The sequence below is a fragment of the Coptis chinensis genome, chromosome 6 (genome assembly GCF_015680905.1).
Source record: "Coptis chinensis isolate HL-2020 chromosome 6, ASM1568090v1, whole genome shotgun sequence".
In the NCBI taxonomy this organism is placed as follows: Eukaryota; Viridiplantae; Streptophyta; class Magnoliopsida; order Ranunculales; family Ranunculaceae; genus Coptis; species Coptis chinensis.
Window position 1 is genome coordinate 65,584,645 of NC_141461.1, and position 21,196 is coordinate 65,605,840.

The 21,196-nt window shown below is 36.9% G+C and overlaps 1 protein-coding gene and 1 long non-coding RNA gene across 2 annotated transcripts; both read right to left on the minus strand.

The window, feature by feature from the left end:
* Positions 1–17,423: 17,423 nt before the first annotated feature.
* Positions 17,424–19,246, minus strand: LOC147493988 (uncharacterized). The gene is made up of 2 exons (XR_015198666.1): positions 18,974–19,246; positions 17,424–18,376 (listed from the first exon to the last, which is right to left on the minus strand). It is a non-coding gene; the product is annotated as an uncharacterized LOC147493988 (long non-coding RNA).
* Positions 19,247–20,178: 932 nt separating this feature from the next.
* Positions 20,179–20,598, minus strand: LOC147493989 (uncharacterized). Its single transcript, XM_086568000.1, has one exon. It carries the CDS (start codon positions 20,596–20,598, stop codon positions 20,179–20,181), a length of 420 nt encoding a protein of 139 aa, XP_086424126.1.
* Between the last annotated feature and the right edge of the window lie 598 nt (positions 20,599–21,196).

Here is a 21,196-nt window from a genome sequence, read left to right on the forward strand (position 1 = left end):
TTAAAGTTTACAAGATTATGCTCTAAAAACAAAAATAAAAAACATATCATGAATTCTACGTATCAAAACAAGTTTTGATTACAATCAATGGAATGAGTGGAAACATGAGTGCTCTTCCCATTCTCTTAGTGCTCCACTTGTTCATTTAGTACGTGCTCATTTTGTGCTCCACTTCACTTTGTCTTCAATTATGGACATAATAATGGAGAGGCCACATAAGAGATAGGCCCACGTGTTTTGACCAGTGGTGGGTCTATATGGGCCCAGGTGATTTTTTTTACAACTTTATGTCTTTGCGTAAAGCTCACCGCACTGATTGTTTTGACAATTTACTGGTCGAATTTGGAGTCCAAAATCACAAGATACGAGCGTTTGAAGTTTTACGACTTTTCTGCATAGTTGTCATGGTTTTACCCGGAAATGATCGGTGTTGAGTCCATGAGCTTTATTTTGGTTTTTTTGAGCTTTAAATGGGTTGAGAGAGAAAACTTCAAGTTCAAACACTAATCTGTACTGCGTTTTCATGCTAAAACGTAGGTTTTGCTAGAATTTTATTGTTAACTGCCGAAACCTGTGAAAACACCAAAATACAATTAATTTACATTTATTGATTACATAATCAACCAATATGTAGTATCTCTATGAAGTTTATAACACAATTTTGGGTGCTTATCAAACGTAATGAATGTGCACAATTTGATGTTAATTGGAAAATCGCTCAAACTAGGGTTTTTTCGTGCTTGATCTCAAATTGGAGATTTCGAGTTGGAGAAATGAAGAATAAATTGGTTGTCTGTGTTTTGTGTAGGCATACCACATGACAAATCAAGTGCCACATTTGAAAAAAGAGATGGAATGCAAACAAAAACTAACGTTGCAAAAGTAGCAACAGTTTATTACCAGATTTCCTAAAAAAAAAGTGTACACCAAAATTAGATTTAGTTTGTTATGAATTCATACAAATTTTCATAGATTAGTGTTACTTGATGCATTATTTTTATATATATAGTAGTAGACGAGTCATGGAACACAATTCTTTTTTGAACGTCCTAGTCTCCTGTCCCACACACACAAAAATATATATAGTGTAGTGTTATTCTCCAAAAGAACAATTGTGCATAAAATTATATATAATCCCACAAAGGAACAACGCCACGCCTAACACAATTACACAACTATTACACAACTAGACAAGTGTATAATAAAACCAATTAAAACCTGAAATTAGGGGATAATAGAATCTATTGCTTTATATTTTGTGATGCCCATGTTCTTTTCCAGCTAGTAAGAAGAAACAATTCAAAACATGCAAACTTGGCATCTCCATATCATGGTACCAAAAAAAAATATGGAAAATGCCTGGATTGGACGTTGATTGAGAAATGAGGACAGAACAGCCCGTTGAATCTGCCAGACAAGTTTTATTCCACTGCCGGACATGGCCCCCATTAAAAGATAGTGTGTAGTACCCAAAATACCCTTCCCCATATTAGTTATTTTTAATAGAAAGAAATAAAATTAACATAATAGGAATTTACATATAAACCCTTGAACATCTCCCACCCTCTAGTCACATCTCTTACATCAGAAGTTTTTTTTCTTCTCCTATTCCTACCCAAACTGGACGTCTCTTCTTCTCTCTCAACAATATTCACTCCTGAGTACACAATCTTCAATGAAAACTTCATTTCTTTCCGCCCAATTTTCTTCCCACCCCCCCCCCCACTTTTTTCCCTCCATTTATACTCTGATAAGATACATTATCCTTCAGTCTAGAGTTCTTCATCTAAGAAAATCATTTGGAGAAGCACTGCAAGTAACCGTGTGCTTGATAATAGGCTAAAATTAATTGTCTACATTTAAGTTGATTACCCTTATAAATGTTTCTGTTACATTCGAGTTAAATGTTAGTTTAATAGCAACATCCTAAATGTCCCAAGTCACTTTGATCATTGGATTCTTTCCACATGTTCAAAAAGTAAAGCAAAATAGGGATGGAAACCGTATTAACCGTGTATTTTCAGGTTATCCAAATATGAATTTTATAGTACTACATATTGTTGTACATTTGAGATAAGATGTCTTACTATGATCATATTCATTTCAGTTAAACTGTAGTATGCTCTCTAAAGTGAACTTATATAGTGGAGTACATATGAGATAAGATGTCTTAATATGATCATGCTTAGTTCAGGTAAACTGTAGTAAACTCTCAAAAGTGAACTGATATAGTGTTGTACTTGGGATATAAGATGTCATAATATGATTATAGTCAGTTCGGGTAAACAGTAGTATGTTATCTAAAGAGGACTAATATAGTGTGGTACTTGGGAGGTGAGATGTCATGATATGATCAAGTTCAGTTCAGGTAAATAGTAGTACACTATCTAATGTGGACTAATATAGTATTGTACTAAGGAGATAAGATGTCTTGATAAGATCAAGTTCAATTTAGGTAAACATTAGTATGCTGTCTAAAGTTGACAAATATAGTGTGGCACTAGGGAGATAAGATGTCTTGATAAGATCAAGTTCAGTTTAGGTAAACAGCAGTACGCTTTCCGAAGTGGACTAATATAGTGTCATACCTGGGAGATAAGATGTCGTAATATGATCTTGTTCAGTTCAGGTAAACTGTAGTACGGTGTCTAAAGTGATCTTATATAGTGTTTTAGGTGAGAGATAAGATGTCTTAATATGATCACGTTTAGTTCATTTAAACTGTAGTACGCTCTCTAAAGTGAACTAATATAGAAGTGTTTCGTGTTTTTGTTTCAGCCATGGTCACTAAAGCATATCAAAGTCCTGTGGAATTATACCATGTTGGTGATTCTGAAAAGACTATAGAGAGGAGGTATTGTAGAATGAAAGCCCACTATTGGTAGAAAAGTCTTGTCGAGATGGGCACATTTGACGAGTACTGGATTATTGGCAAGAGACCAGAAGTAGTTGTGGCTATATGTAACAATAATGGATACCTTCATTTTCGTAGTTACCATCCCCAGACCCTTCACTGTCCGGATCTAGAGACTCTGGCCCATTTGATGGAGATCTTCGTGGTGACAATTAACAAGTTGTACAACTTTGAGCTCAATATGGAGGCGGTGGTGAAATGAGAATTTCACAAGTTAGTTTCGAACATAGACTTGCTTAGGAATTGACATTTCGATGTAAATTTCATGGCTAGGTATCTGTACAACAATGCAAAAAAGGCCAAAGAAATGAGGTTTATTCTATACCCAAGCGTGGTTTATGCACTTAAGTTCATGGGAGAATTCGAAAGTACAAAAGACTATGATGTTTCTGAAAGACCACCACGCCCGGAAGCACTACCATTTCCACTACCATGCCAAGTATCAGTGGATAGCCAAGGAAAAAAGGTAATAAATATGGTTTTGAAATATATAATAGTATTTGATATATAAGGAAAGGAAAAGTTATTGTTGCCTGTTTATGTAGTATGTTATGTGCAATAAATCTGAGTTCAAATCTTGTGTAGTTGAAAAGAAAATACGACGAGGCTATGACAGATTTTGAGGACATTGAATGGAAGGCGTATCTACTCTCAAAACGACCACGACTAGGAATGGGTGGAAGTGGTTGTAAGTGTTATCTGCCTGCAAAGCCAAAGGACCCATGCATCGCATATACGCTGCCATGTGGATCTCTTGAAATTGACTTTTACGACGAAGACGAAAATGGTGATTTGGAGTAATTTGTATGAGGAAAGTTTTGGAGTTTCAAATTTTTTTTATATATGACCCTTTTGTTGTGATGAAAGTGAATACTAGTATTGATCAGTTTTAGTAAATTATATGGTAGAAGTTGATAGTTTGAATCTGTCTAAAGTGAGAACCCAAAATAGACCAAAATACGACGCTTTCCATATTTAAAGTACACGAAAATAAACAAACAAATCCACAACGCACCACATGAACAACTTCAATAAATGTCACTGAAATATGTAATTTTTGCAATGCGAATATAATCAATCCGTATAATCAAAGTCATCAGAGATCTACTATTATCTAATAACAACTACGATGTCGCAAAGCGAGTTTATGTTGTCATAGTATGGATATCTTTGTCTCTTGGGCAACAGAGATCTATCAATATTTTAAAGAATGCGCATAAGGTCTCAATGGGGGCATAAACTGCCTTGGTGGAGGGGATGTTTGGACTGAAAGCAAAAGTAATTAAATATAGTCCAGCAACAATGAAAAACAAAACCCAAGAGCACGTAATTAGTTTGTCCATTCCTTCAATGAACCACTAAGCCCTTTTATTGTTTTTTCACAGGTTACCAGGCATGGAAGTCATCCCGCAGTCTAGAAGATCTTCGGCTATCGTATTTTTTATGAAGTGCCCAGGGCGGCCAAATTGTAAGAGATAGCAAATACGTTGCCTCGACAGAGGAACATAATTACTCACAATAATTGGTATATGATATACGAGACACTTTAATTTATTTTTAAAGATAAAAGGAGGACTTCCAAAGCTAGGAAGGATAAGGCACAACCATTACTGATTGAGTAATAATCAGACAAGCATCCTGCGTAAAAATTGTGCAGAACTCAGCAGGTAACTATGTTATCATACAACAGTCACACAATGTCCTACTGAAATAGCAGAGTTTTAATCCACAATTAGAGTATAAATTAGTGTTTGGAACATATTTAAACAACCATCTCCACCTCAGCAGCAGCATCAGTTGGTGCATTTTCATCTTCAGATATACCCTTGATTGTTGGAGTTTTTTCTCCCGCATCAAAGTCCAAAGACCAAGTAGCTTTCCTCATACAATACTCTTCATCGGTCATGCCACACTCCAACAAGTCCTTTGCTATTCTTTTCCTGATATACGTTCGCCTTTTTGATTGAAAGATGGGTGGCAAATTTCTAAGTAGGCAGTCAGCAAAGGCAAGTGTGTAAGCACCATAGCTGGTGTCGTCGTCCTGTTTGGCGCATTCGGCAAACTCTAATTTCCACTGGCGACCTAGTTTTGCCATGTCTATACACTCACTATCTGAGCTCAGAAGTGCGTAAGGGAGCACCGTCAACAACTTTGTCAAACGTGGTGCGGGGTCCAGAGCCCACACGACACCATCGTTTGGCTTCTCCAACGAGTTGTAGATTTGAACAGTCCACGTGGCAAAGTTAATGACGATGAGGATCCAATGCACTCCTTCAACATTCACCGTCATCATCAACCCACAGCAGTTTCTCAAGTCTGGCCTCAAACTGTCATGCTGAACCAGTTTGATGATACAGGTCTTTAAATTACCCAGAATTTGTATTCTAGTTGCACAAACCTTATCTTCTACGGGCATCTGATGGTCTTCTAAAATAGTGGTCAATCCATTGTACAAATCACACAAATAATGTTGTCATTACAATAATAAAATAAAATTAAATAAATCATTATATTGAATAAAATAAGGAAATAATAAATCATTATAGAGTTATGTAGAATAAAAAACACGAAACGTGTGTGACAATTACCGAGAACCACGACTCCGCAACTATGATGTACAAATTCTCCATTCCACAGGGTTATGCTACGGAAGTGTACCACCGGCCTAGTAAGCACATGTACAAGTCCAGTACCTTGAACCCAAAAACAATAATAATAATCAACATCAAGTATATGTAGAAGAAGTACTTTAATAGACAGAGACATACCACATCATTAAGCCATCCTGCCCCGGATAGTTCATAGAAGCTGCTGATGTCAATTTGAAACTCACTCCCATACCGTCTAACAATGTTAGAGCGACTGGTTTCATCATTGTCGTGCTTATTCCAGTAATACGGCACTTGTACATTCGAGGTATGCAATTCAGTCAGGTCATCTCCAACACTTTTCCGACTAGCAACACCAGGAGCTCTATCTAGCAATCCCACTCCCTTATTGAAAACACCAAGAATCAAATCATGGCAAATGTTAGCCAATTCCACCTTGAGTTCACTCCTTATATATTGAGTAAATATTTGTTGCCGCGATCCCTATGCCATATCTACTTGCATCACAGAAGTAGGCACAGAATATTCTTCCTCTCCTCCATCAACAATCAGGAGGCAACCTTCCACCCCATTCTTAGAAAGTCCATCACCATGATCATCCATAATGGATGTCTCACAAGCATCCTGTGTCAGAAAGGAATGAAGTCAGAAGGCATTTATGATGTCACACATCTGGAACTTAATGTCCCACTATAATAACAACCTTTTAATCCATATATAGAATATAACTTAAGCGTAATATGGGAGGTAATTAAATTAAAATAAGAAAAATAATGTACCTTGACTACATTTTCCCCTTCTACAGGAGCAGTTGGTGCAATATGAATTTCAGCAATAGCGCTCCCACAAACAGATTTATGTTCTGAAATAGCACCTTCTACCGCATCGGCGCCACCACCATGAACACTCACAGCAGGCATAGGGAAAATTTTTGTGGCTTGCATCCCCAAGTCCTTGAAAATAGAAGCCTAAAAAAACATAATAATAACCTATAGACACGACAATATTTATAAAAAAAAGTAATTAATAGTGAAGCACAAGCATCGGTATTACCATATCAAGTACACAATCATCAGTGTATTGGTCATTAGGATCAAATTCTAGTTCCCCATCTTCTAAGTTGTCCTCACAAATTGGAACTAATTCAACTTCACCATCACGTGGAGTCACACAGACTACCTAAATAAACAAACTTTATATAAGCTCAGAAAGTAGATATGATGTCTCAAAGAAGCCACATAAAGTCCCACTCATATACAAAGCATTTAATCTCCACTAAGAAAATAAATAAGTCATAGGGACACATTTAAAATTCACTTACCTCAGACGCACTTACGACATCCACAGCCGAAATTGATGCAGTTTCATTACTAGGATATTCCTCTTGATGAGCCTGTACCCCATCGATACCCACCGTCTCAATCTCAGAAAACGACTTCTCATTACCCACTGTGTCTATTTGCAATTGCTGATTCCTTGACATATACGATTGGTACACTTCCATGTCACTCATGCTCCCCCTCAGGTGTTCACCAGCCCTAACATCCGGTTCAGGTTGACTCTACTCAGTATAACACTTGTTAAATTCTTCAGTCGAAACATCTTTCAGCAAGTCTTCTCCTCCCCTATCAATAATATCAGGCTGACTCCCAAACAACTGCACGCTTAGATACTTGTTGAACAACCCATCCATTTGTTTAGGGGGGATAGGGTTAATATATTGCGCAGTCTCCACAACAAATAGGTGGGGATCAATAACACTTGGGTGAGTCTCTTGAAGGACCTGCACAACACAACACGAGAGGGAGAGGGAGATATAGTTGTGAATTTGTATCCTAACAATTTAGCAATAACTATTGCCATAACAAATGAAAAAATACATACCACTTTAGTAGGTACTTGGTCGTCAGTGCTATGACCCGCTTCAGACTCCATCGAAAAGTCATACAAATCCTAATTTAGATCAAACCCACAAAGTGAGGAGGTTATTTTTTCATATTCAGCCACTGATGCATCTAAGGTCGGTGCAAATAAACCCAAATAACGATCTCCTTTTTTCATTGCAGGCACTAGGACTCGACTCACCACACGTGCTGACGATGCCATTCTCTTCTTTGCAGCAGCCTCCTCCTCCAATTGTTGATTGTTGATCAGTCTTGCCAGGATAAGTGGCCCTTCTGCGTATTCAATAGGGTACTATTCATCTTCCTCTGTGACTGATAAAGGCCCCGCTTCATTCCCCCTAACACGCTGGGGAATAACTCTAGTTTCTCCAGCCTGGGATTTAGTGCTATGTTTGTGTTTGGGGTACTTAGAAAGAGGCAAGCTGTCGGACACGGTATAGTTTAATGAATCCCGGAGTTGTTCAGACACAACTTTTCTCTTCCTCCCATATGTTGAGGGGAGCGCAACACTTACTCCAAGGGGGGCTGACGATCGAGTTGCCCTTCTAACGGCTCCAGTAACAGGCTCAGTATGTACTTCTTGTGTTATGGTAGTAGGATTATTTCTTGGAGGGGTGCTTTTTTTTTAACAACGACAGCTTGTTTCTCTTTAATAGGGGTTTGTTGTTTCTTCCTGACAGCTTCTACTTTGACAACCTTTCTTTGGGGAATAGACTCACGTCTTGTACGTTTCATGGTAGGCACTTTTTTGGACTCACCTTCACTACTAACAACTTCTTCTCCCTCTTCATCTTTTTCCTTGTCACTATCTAGTTCCTCTTCCACCGGAGTCCGTTCTCTTCTCACATACCTTTTCGCTCGGCCGTGGGCAAGAGTGAGGATCTCCTCCGCAGTCTTCTTAATCACCTAAAATGAAACAACTTAGATGTCAAAATAGTAGACCAAAATGTCTAATATCATTGTTAAGTAACGAGTAGAATATAATAACCCCTCATAGTTATACCAATAACGTATCCATCTCCGAATTTCTTCTTTGCACCAGGAGATTGTAATCCCTAGACATATCGAGCCGCTTTCGCTGTCATAACAAAACATGAAAATCGTAAAACAAGCTGCTCTTGAAAAAGTAAACATAACACAGTATAACACCGTGAATGGTTAGGCAAAGAGATACAAACCTCCAAAGCATATCTGGCCACTTCCTTATTCCTAATGTCCTCTGGAATATCTAGGCGATCGAGAACCACAACATCCACTCTTCCCCTCTGAGTCAGCTTTGATTCCCATCCAATCGCCCGAGAACTTTGCCCAGGAATTTTCACCCACCCTTTAAACCACGGGAAGTCGAGATGATCCAACCATCTTGCCCCCAACGATGGAATGTGGAGGAATACCCAGAGGTTGAACGCTAGGACACAACCATGGAGGGTCCCAGTATAGGGGCGGGTAGGAAATGCCGTGAAGTGGGCATTCATCTTCTCATATAGCGACTCAACTTCCTTGTATACCAGTTCGTAGGTAAGAGGAAAAGAATCAAATTGAGCTAAATCAGCAACAATGTCAACCCACTGGACTCTGACCCCTTGCGACCTAGTCGGCATCAGGAAAGCACCAAGACAGAAAAGCCTGTTAAGGCGGTGGATATCATCAGTCGTGTTTGGATCAGCTAGGGAATTATCTTTGGCTGTCTCTCTAGCCTTGAGAATCTCTTCACATTTAATTTGACCACGTAGTGAAGCACGAGCTTCTGTTAAGGGAAAATACCTCGTCCAGAAATCACTCAGCTCGTTCTCGTTTATTTCATAATACCAGCTAGGTGGATGTTGGGTGGAAAGCCCGGTTAGTAGTGCCATATCCGACGACTTAAATGAGATGTACTTGCCACCAACACAGAAAGTTCCTAGAGCAATTCTCATTTTCAATAACTTTGAAACCAATTTGGGGTGGCTAAAATGATTGTACGTGGTTCTTGAAGGATCCCGAGAGTCCACAGTCCCATCAACCATCAGAGGAAAACCAAACGGAGAAGTCTGAAAATGTTCTCTCTCATCATTATCAAATAAATCAAACAGCTGTGAACGAAGCTTTCTAGGACAGCAGCGGGAAGTAATCCTTACTTTAGGTCCCGCTGGATGTTCAACTTTCTTGTCCTTCCTCTTCGAACTACTGCTTGTTTCATGACATTTTGTTAGCAAATTAAGACAACATCACTAATAAGTAGATAACAAAAAACTTAGAAACATCCTAGAGAGCACAAACGATTAATTCTACAGTTACTGCTAAAACATACATCAGAACAAAGGAATTCCTCATCAACTGGTTACATTATCAAACACATATCCCTTATTACAATATCGCTAACTGAAACAGTATGAAATCCTGGAAAAGGAAACCAAATATTATCCTTATTTTAATGTATTTTAATCTTAGAATTTGTGCAATTCTCACTATGCAATAGTTCAACTCAATAATGTGAATCATACCGAACCAATTAATTTCCGTATATAAAAAACACACCTTTTAGGGTTTCGCATTGTAGTAGTGGGGATCCTAAAAAAAAAGTGCGACAAAAAAATGGAGCAACGTTATGGCGACAGCAGATAGATTGCTCAAACCCTCGCTTAAATTGGGGGATAGATTAAGGAAGGGAAAGTAAAGAAAAGGTTGAGTATTTCGTATTAATTTGGGTTGAGAACTTAGATGTTAGAGTTTATAAGGTGAGAAGTTGAACTTGAGCTTAATGTCTCCAATGCAAATTCCGGTTCACAAAACTTTCCCCCCATAATTAAGTGCTCTGCTACACCAGACAGACTATAAGAGAAGTGGTGGGCAGTTACTAGTTGACCACGTGTCCGAGTGAAATTTGTTTTCTAGAAGTGCCATAAAGGTGCATTGAAGTTGGGGATGTGTACAAAAGAGTACACGTGTCTAATTAATTCCAGATGATAAAATCAGAATTAAAACTCCATAGAACGGTGGCAGTTAAATATTAGGTGACAAGTGAAATATATACACTTTAAAATCAACAGAAAATAAATAAATAAGGGTTAAAAATAAAAATAATAACCTAAGACATAACTAGGCATCTCTGACCAAAGAAAACCACACCATAATGCTTACTTTCTTGATGCCATCTTCACCGCATCACGAAGCCATTGAAATCCCTAGCAGCTCTTGCATTTCAAATACTTTTCTCTAACATACTTGGTAGCCTTAATAGTCCTCCTCCCCTTACAGTCTTAAGTATTGCATTCACAATTAAGCTACTAGATGTAGCATACTACTATTAAACTACCAGATGTAGTATACTCATATTAAACCACTATTTGTACAATACTCCTATTAAATCACTATATTGGAACAACATAAGTTGTGCGAGCGATGGCAAAGTGGTAGAGCTAAATTGGAATAAGAGTCTTTTAGAGATGTACAAAGCCTACATCATAATGAAATATTTCAATGATAATGTGAACACGAAAATGTAGCCGTTATTTCAATGTGAACACTCAAGTACCACACATACCTGTAATTTGAATGTGAACACTTAAGTACCAAATATAATCGTAATTTCATTTAAAAACATAGCCGTGATTCAAAAACCAGCCTATAATGTTTAGGCATTGAAACACAAACTTAAACATGTAAGTGCAACCCAAGAGTGAAACACCAAACTACGTTACAACCAGTCAACCACGATTCTCATATGCTATTTATTGTATCACAGACACATGCTATTATGATCGAAAGAAGATGAGGGCTTCAATCATTTAGTTTTTTGCATTTGGATTTATATTTCTTTGCATACTTACTTGTCCTACTTTCTACTATAATAAGCCTTAGTATATAAGCTATTATTTGAGGTAGGGGACTTTCTATGATGAATAGTAATGCATTAGACTTTGTCAAAATCCAATGTCAAATTCATTTGACATTGGAAATGGAATTAGTGGTCATGAACTTGGACTAGCAAAATGCAATGTATTGCAATTTTACGTTCTATGTCACATATTCAATAATATTATACTCCGAGTTACGTATTTAACCAAGAAACGTTGTTTCAGAATATAAAGTAGGGTTAACTAGTATTACCCCCTACAAGATGAGCCAATTAGCCCCTAGATGGGGAAATTAGGGTCTCCTCCCCGAATACACACAAAAAAAACACGGTCAACCCACATGAATTTGTAGTTAGAGTAACATACTAGGACTACCAAATGACATTGCTTGTAGTAGCCTAATTACAATTCAGTAGAAAGTCCATTCTCTTTTCTCTTATTTTATGGCTGTCTCCATCAAATGAAGTTCAAATGTATGTTAATTACCAATAAGAAAAGAAAACAATACAAGTTTACAAATTTATATTATGAAGGTCAGCTATACAATACAAAATTATTTACGGTTAATGCCAGAATTGGACATTGAATAAAAGATTAGGACACACTAGCCCGTTGAATGTGGTAGACAAATTTTATTCCAACTGCAAACGTGGCCTCACAAAAAGCAAATGGTTTGTTACTTTTATACCCTTTCATTTTTTTCTCCTGTTCACTCGCCAATACTCTCTCTCTCTCTCTCTCTCTCACCAGTACTCTCTCCCACCTCTATAATCTTTGAATACAAAAAATCACTAAAAACAACAATTTAGTTTAATCTTCTCACTCTAACGCTTCTCTTACGCAGATCGTCGAAAATTAATGTCATTCAAATGATATGTTGAGAATAGGAAAGTTGCTCTTATGAGTTACGAGAATGATTATGGACGCCTCGTTATTATCGGTGACGTTATCGATCATAATCGGGTATGTTTTTGATTGATTCATTGTTCAAAGAGATGAGACTAATACTCGATGGGCAAATATTTATAGGAGTAGCTTTAGCGGAGTACATGATGTTTTGATGAGGTCATGAAATTTATCAAAAGGAGCACTCAAATAGCAAGAATGAGATGAATTTAACAGCACCACATAATATCGTACAAGTGAGATACAATGTCTTACTATGATCATATTAGTTCAGTTAAACGTGTCACTTAATAACACCGCATAATGTCGTACTTGTGAGCTACAATGTCTTACTATGATCATGTTTAGTTCAGTTAAACGTGTATTTTCAAGTTATCCAAATACAAATTATTCAATCAATAATTAAAGCCAACTTTTGGTGGAAAAGTCATGTAAATATGGGAACATTTGATGAGTACTAGATTATTGGAAAGAGTCCTGAAACAGTAGTGACAATAGGGATGAAAACCATATTAAGCGTGTATTTTTAGGTTATCCAAATACGAATTTAACAACACCACATAATGTTGTACAAGGGAGTTACAATATCTTACTATGATCATATTTAGTTCACTTAAACGTGTCATGTAATAGCACCACATAATGTCGTATATGTGAGATACAATATGTTACTATGATCATATTTAGTTAAGTTAAACGTGTATTTTCAGGTTATCCAAATACGAATGTTACAGCACTACATAATGTCGTACATATGAGATATAATGTCTTCATATATAAATGTTATGGAAGGGTATTACGGGTAATTCACACTATCATCAAGTGGGGGCCACGTCCAGAAGTTGAATAAATCTTGTCTGCTATATTCAACGGGCTACTCTGTCCTAATCATTAAGTTAACGTCCGATTATGCTGTCATTTTCTTTTCATGTGTAGAGTACTTATGATGTACCTAATATAACTTTCGGACCCTATAACTTTAGCAGCCATCTAACTTCTTTAAAAAAATAAAGTTAATCACAATAAAAAACAAAGGCTCCATCAATAAACATGCCCCAAATCTTACACAATTATATACCTAAGATACGAGACTTTGCTGGAAAAATTTCGGCAGAGTCTCCTCTGTATATTCAACATTTCATAAATATAAAAAGACCTATCACAACCTGAAAAGTAAAACAATATACTTCTCAATCATTAACCTAGCTACTTAACCGTCTCGACGAATGCTAGAGCAGTTAAATAACCGGTTGACAAAAATGAGATCACTGCAACAGCAGGACTTAGTATGCCAAAGAACTTGAATGTCTCGACTAATTACAGATCATCTAAGCACCTCGTACAAAGCCTTGACCGATTACACAAATTAAATATATAGTTTTGAGTCCGATAGCTATCAAAAGGTTTACATCATTAACAAATGGTACTTACTATACAACTTTATAAAAGAGAAACAAAAGAGGTCCAAAGATAAAACCTAGGCACCTTCTGAGTTATGATGGTACTTACAATCAGAACCCTCTAATTGGTTTGTATAACACACAAGTTCTGAATACTAAAAAGCATACTCCATCTAAGAACTTATACACGATAACCAACCTGCGACATTACAACTGATATGTCGAAAGTAACCTCTAACTGTGTACTGTCAATAGTGTCTCCATCCCAAGCAACGGTGCTGCAATGAAACACATACATTATGTACAGCAGTTAATACAATAACATATACATCTCGGTGATGGAAAATTTAATTGTCATTGCAAATACATACGACTACGCATTTTTTATAGTCAACTGAATAATAGGCACCATGAAAGGTTTTCAGAGTGACTTACATTTTACATACTTTACATGTGCAGACTTGAAAAACCTCCCAACCACTAGTTGCTTTTGAGAATCAAGACGTTGAAAAGTTGCTGAAGATTCTACTGAAAGTAACTTTTTACCAAGCTTTGCAGTAGTCGGACAGTCGTCAACACATATTACCATAACCACTTAGACTGTTTTCCCTCTCTCTCATTATTCTTGTTCACTTTTTGTGTAAGCCGACTTCCTCGTCTTTTTCCCACATTATTTTCGGAACATTTAACTTTTGTGTATGTGATGTAGTACTATGACATTGTTTATCCATGTCTATAGAACAACTCTTAACCTAAAATATAAGGAAATATTTGAGAAGCCGGACATGATAGAGTTAGCTACCCAGAGGTCGGTTGTTATAATGATCTATCCTCTCAAATTGAAAGTTTTTTTCAATTTGGGAAGATAGATCATTATAACCTGACAGCCACCGGGATAGCCAACTCTATCATAATCTTCTTTTCTTATATGAGGTTCCTATATTCCCATACCTATTAGCCTGTACTTTGAAAGTGAATTCAAATAATAGGGAAATAGCATAGTGAAACCCTCATACATTTAGGTTAATTGTTCAGTAATAGATAAGTTAGAAATAAAAATTGTCATAGAGTATTATTACATCACATAAACGAGTTGAGGTTAATGACATACCACTAGCAGTACCCAAATCCCCCATGTCATAGGCTCCAATCCAGTAGATGATGATTACTGTAACCACTTTCCGTGAATCTCTCTCTCATTCAGAGTGTTCACTCTTTGGGTAAGCCTGCTTTCTCGTCCTTCTCCCACATTAATTATTGAACACTTAACCTTTGTGTATGAGATATAGTACTATGACATTGTTTATCCATGTCTATGGAACAATTCTTAATCTAAAATACAAGTAAATATTTGAGAAGCTAGACATGATAGAGTTAGCTACCCCAGGAGGCTGTCAAGTTATAATGATCTATCTTCTCAAATTGAAATTTTCAATTTGAGAAGATAGATCATTATAACTTGACAGCCCGGGATAGCCAACTCTATCATAACCTTCTTTTCTTATATGAAGTTCCTATATTTCCATACCTATTAGCCCGTGCTTTGAAAGTGAACTCAAATAATAGAGAAATGGCATAGTGAAACCCTCATACATTTAGGTTAATTGTTCAGTAATAGAAAAGTTAGAGATAAAAATTGTCATAGAGTATTACATCATATAAACGAGTTGAGATTAATGACACACCACTAACAGTACCCAAATCCCATAGGCTCCATCCAGTGCCGAGATAAGAAAGCTGGTACCAGAACATCACCTTTTGCTTGTGACTACAACCTTCTTTCCATTGTTACTACGAAGGTGGAAGCATCAATTATATTTATGGTTCCTTTAAAAACTCCAAGAGTAGAATCATAGTCGGTACAAACAAGACATTTGTAAAATAGGGAAGCTCCAATGGCAACAAAGATAGGAAAAGAAAAACTATAGAAGATACAAACAGTGTCCCTATACCATGTATGAGGCATCAATGAATGGATCATTGACAGCTACAACATCGATATCATCTCTGCTTGTTGCAATACGTAAGACCAACCTTCGAATCCGGACAAACCCTGCATGATAGTAATCTCCAAATAGACTGGAGGACCAGATGCATTCTATGCTCTAAAACGCTACTGCGACATTGCTAGTCTAGATGGAATCTAAAAGATGCAAATAAGCTAATAATAAACAAGATTTCAAGAAAAATATTTTAGGTCACCGTTGATCCCAATCTTTGTCTTCCCACCGCTCCGTGACTCTATACATGACCAAAAAGTACACCAAATCAAAACAACTGGGGCAGAATTAAAAACTAATCACCTTAAAAGTCCACACACTACAACACTTACTAGGTAGGTGTTTGGGGTGTCTCTGTGGCCATGGCTTTGATAAGTTGAATACTTCTCCTACTACATTTCCTATACAGTTCAGACAGAGAATCATGAGATTTACTGTGAAATTAAAGCAAAACTCACTACAATGTCATAGAAACCACACTGTTTGATTCCTCAACTGTAAGGATCATGAGTCAACTAGAACTGAGTTACCGAAAATGCTAGTCTGGACCTTAGCTGACTTCAGACTGTGATTGCCACTAAATGATTGCTGAGGAAGACAAAAAGTAACTAAAAGCATTGTAAATATGACAAACAAACAAGCAACAATAAAATATAAATATAACTTATTCTGAGCATTTGAGACCATTTAATTCAAACATGCCCATATGATATTGTTCTATCCTCTTCTAGATGTAAAACTCACAAACATTGTAATGGATGATTGACAGTGGAGGGTGTACTATTCACTATCACACTAAGAATCAATAAAAGCTGGCTTTGCAACTTAAGCAGTTACGACAAACAACACCAGCAACAAGAAAGGTCATAGTATCAAAACTTCACCCAAACTTTATTTATATCTCCATTCATAATGCAAAATACTACCTTTAACCAAATAATAACCAATCCTCATATCCATTCTCAAAAAATTCAATCATTCATTAACAAATTATTTCCACAGTTCAGCTCATCATACCAAAACAAGCAAGTAATCATAACTACATATATAGAAAAATGATATAATATTAATATTTATAGATATATCACCTTGGGAGGTTCAATGAGAGAAAGAGGTGATGCTGCTACAGTTGATCTAATCATAGTAAAGAAAGCCAATACTTCTTTTTCTTCTCTCACATCTATAAACCCTACTACGGGGATCTACTCATAGTAGAGAAAGCCATGTATTCTTCTTCTTCTCTCAGATATATAAACCCTACTACGAGATACACTAAGAAGACTGAAACAAGAAAGCAGGCAGAGGAAAAAAAATATTTTTGTTCGGTCTTATCTCTTTTGTTTCGGACATTAAAGAGTTTCTGGGGAGAGTTCGCAGTGAGAGAGAGAGTTTAGGGAAGAGGGAGCCCCATAGTAGAGAAAGCCATGTCTTCTTCTTCATCTCTCAGATCTATAAACCCTACTATGAGATACACTAAGGGCCTGCTTGATAAATTTTCCCACTTGTTGGGCAAATAAATAATGGAAAAATAATTTCCCACTTCAAAATTTGCCAGACAAATACCTAGTGGGAAAATTTTGTTTTGGCCTTGCTTGTTTGCACAATTTGCATCAACTGGCAAATGCTGGCAAATGACATTTGACAGTTTTGCCGATGCTTGATAACACAAAATTTTCCACTAACAAATAAATTTTAAAATTTATTATTTTGTATTTAAAATGGTTCATACATTTTAAAAAGATAAAACACATAACAACTAGTGCATGTCTTTAAATTATTCATGTTCATATGGATAGAAAGAGTGATATATCATTGTATGTTAAATTGTAACGCGTCTACAAGTAAGAACACCTAAATATTTTTACATTGACTTGTGATCTCATGAAGTAAAATTACATTTCTTACTTTGCACCCATCTTTGTTCTGTTGATTTAAAAGATAGATAAAAACACTTCACAGTGTTGGTATCCAAGAGTGCAGCTACTACAAAATACAAGCATGGATCAGAAAGCATGAACAAAACAAAGTCGCCTAGTTGCAGTTTATACTCGAACAATTTCTCAGGAGCTTTGTGAAACTTTTACGTATTTCTCAGGAGCACCACTCACTCACTACCTGCAACACCTTAGCACCACCCACCAACACCTACAACACCATAACACCACTCACCAGCACCTGGCAGCATAGCAGCAACATCACTTGTCAGCAGCAGCAGCACCCACACACCTACACAACACACACACACTCCACTCCACCTCCAAAATTTAACTTGGAACATAACAACACAACTAAAAGCACTCTCACACAGTTACACTAGAACTAAACAATCTATTCACTTCCAAACAAGTCTCCAAACCTTCAACATCACCATTTCCAACACACAAACATACCCAAGCTAAGGTTCCAACTAAACCACTACCAGCCATGTTACCCGACTCAAACATACCCATTTGAGGTAAACTAAGTACAAGATAAAAAAACAATGAATACCTGAGTTTTTGTTTGACAATAACAATAACAAAATTAGAAAGAAATGCACGCAGACTTGCATCTAACTAAATCGGTCATGAAAATTTTGGAAATATACATTTGAAAAAATAGCATACACCCATATAATACAAAAACAAACGCTGACAAGCTCCAAAACTCTAGTTTTTTCAAAACCAATATATATATTCATAAAAAAAAAAAACCAAACCGTGATTGGATTTCTATCCTGTTTCTTTGGAAGCTTGAACTGCTCGATCAATCTAAGTCGTTCACACCATCATATCCTTGACACCTAAACAAGAGCTTTATTAATGAACCTACATAGAGGGGGGAGAAGTAAACATAATAAACTCACTCTACAGTGGTAAGTAACTCGAGTACGAAAGGTTTTGTTTTTTTTTTGTGTGGTAGGGTCGTCGAGAGAAACAAACACACTGCCATCAAGCTCACTCGAGAGAGAAAGAACTGTGCAATAAGTAAGCACGGTAAATAACAAGACTATCATATGAACCACGTAAACACAATGAAAGCGAAGTCATTGGAACCAACCGGATGAGAATTTTATTAATAGTGATGTTAGCGAGTCACAAACACGCAATGGTGATACAAGTAGCAAGATGGTTGTGCGTATGAAAAAGCATATGTATGGCTACAATATACCGCCACAATCTTAAAAATGGCAGATCATCACGCAATTATCAATTTATGCAAGATAAAAGGTCAATGAATTTGAAACCTACCAGATAGCAATTTACAAGATAGCAATTCAAATGTAATTCCACAAAAGAGTAAATACAGGAAAATAGAAGTTATTTTGATGAAACTTATATATAGGGCCATAGTAGTCAAAAACAGAGAAGTTCAGGCAAGTATTGCACATTCGCATCTGAAGAGCAAAACTGCTTCAGACTAACCTTTGATGAATTATCAAAATGCTCAATAGGTAAATTCTCTCTTCGACATTCCACTCTATTAAAAACCAAGATAATATGCCTAACTTTTCTAGGACTTTCCTCCAGTTTCGAAGCAAGCCAGACAAAGCTCGCAGCCACTCTCTACAAATTTATAACCATAAAGCATCTCATAAACTCAGCTATCTACCAACAATGCAAAACAAAAACAAAATACACGCCTTCACACAAAACAGGGCAAACGACTTCTTGCAAGAAAATCAATGGAAAAGAACTTGGCCTCAGAGCCATTACAACTTGAGGTCCGTTTTGTAATAATAAAACATTAAAATCCAATGGGCAATCATAACCATTTCAAAACATAAAAAAACATATCTTTGTTTAAGTAAAATGCCGCTTTCTTGGATTAGATCACAGCCGTAAATTCTAAGAGTTGTCTCTGTGGGTAAATCATCGTCAAAGGAGATTAATTGGGATGATCACTTTCGATTCCAAATAAATAAACTTTATATATCAAATTCCATATTGCAATTTCCAAATTGATCCTTGACACCATCATATAAAAAAAAAACAATCAAAGCTTGAAGAATTTCTCACCTTGATTCAAACGAAGAAAGAGAGGAAGGAAATCCCCAAACTGGAATTGAAATTGAAATCACAGTTCACCAAATTGAAAGTGAAATTGAAATTAGGAGATATAGAGTTGTGGCGCTTTACCATTGAGCGAGATAGAGGGAGAGAGCAAATGGGTTTGTCTCAGGTTGATCAAAGGAGGAGGCAAATGGTGCGAGAAAATTTCGATCGAATTTCTTCTAGCAAAATTTATCCAGCTCCCACATGGATATATTTTTCCTGCTTTGAGTGGGAAAATTCGATCACGTGACTGTTTTGCCGGCAAATCTCTTTTTTTTTGCCGGTCCAAAATATAACAAGAAGCAGTGGCAAATACTCTTTTTAAGTGGGAAAATGTTGATTTGCCAGCGGTAAAATGGGTTATCAAGCAGTCCCTAAGAAGTCTGAAACAAGAAAGCAGTCAGAGAAAAAAATGTATTTGTTCGGCATTGTCTCTTTTGTTTCGGACATGAAAGAGGTTTTTGGGGAGAGTTCGCAGTGAGAGAGAGAGTTTAGGGAAGAGGGAGCCTTTACGTTTTTACCCTCACTGTTTTTTTTTCCAAGTTAAACTAGGGTTAGGCATATCCTCATCTGTATTAAACTCTTCTTACATAGATTTTCCCCCTCACATCTTCATTTACAATAGTTTGTAGAATATGATCTATAGGAGGGACAAAATGTAAAGTGTGAAAATTACTAGATTGATCTAAGCCTGCAAGGTAGTCTACGGCTCTATTCACTTCTCTAAAAACATGTGAGAAAGATATGTAGTTGAATTCTTGCTTTTTTAACTCGATGGCAGCAAGCACGTCTCGGCAGTACCAAGGTGGTTTCTCTCGTTTATTGATTGCATTGATGGCTCTCATTGAGTCCGATTCCACTTCAACTTCTTTATAGCCTTCCTCAATGCATCTGCTTACACTTACTTCAATGGCCTTGAGCTCTTGGAAAATCACCGAGTGTAGACCCCCACTTCCTGTGAATCCAGCAAGTACTCGACCAATTCCATCTCGCATAACTCCCCCATAACCTGGGCCATTGCTGCTAAGCACACCGTTAGTATTGACCTTGATCCGGTCACCTAATGGTGGAGTCCAACTGCACTCTACATTGGTCTGTTGCTTGTATTAGGCCTCAATGTTTAGTCTACTAAACAAACTTCTAACTGAGTCCGTGTCCTTTACATGTGGCTTTAAGACTTGCAGATAAGTTCGTAAGTCTCTGAGCATCTTGTTGAAGACAACTAATGCCGGTCTTGCAGTTTGCTTAAACTTCCGAGCATTTCTTTCTTTCCAAATGTAATCCACTGCTGCGCAAACAAACACCTTATAAATCTCCCCCATATCATCTTTGTTACACAATCTAATAATGGTTGACCATTCTCTGTTAGCGTTACTGCTGTCGATATTGATGCCCAGCAGAGTTTTAACTTTGGAGAAGATCTCTTTTGAGTAGTTGCACTCAAGAAATAGATTAAGGGAGTATTCTCTTCTGTTCTGACATAAACTGCAGGCAGATTGATTTAAAATCTTCTTTTGCACCAGCCTATCTTGAGTTGGAATGCTATTCGAAAAAAGTTGCCAAGTGGTGAAAGCATGCCGAGGTAGAACCCAT

Excerpts from the sequence above, each read along its gene's own strand:
- LOC147493989 (XM_086568000.1), bottom strand. The coding sequence starts at position 20,598 with ATGCGAGATGGAATTGGTCGAGTACTTGCTGGATTCACAGGAAGTGGG.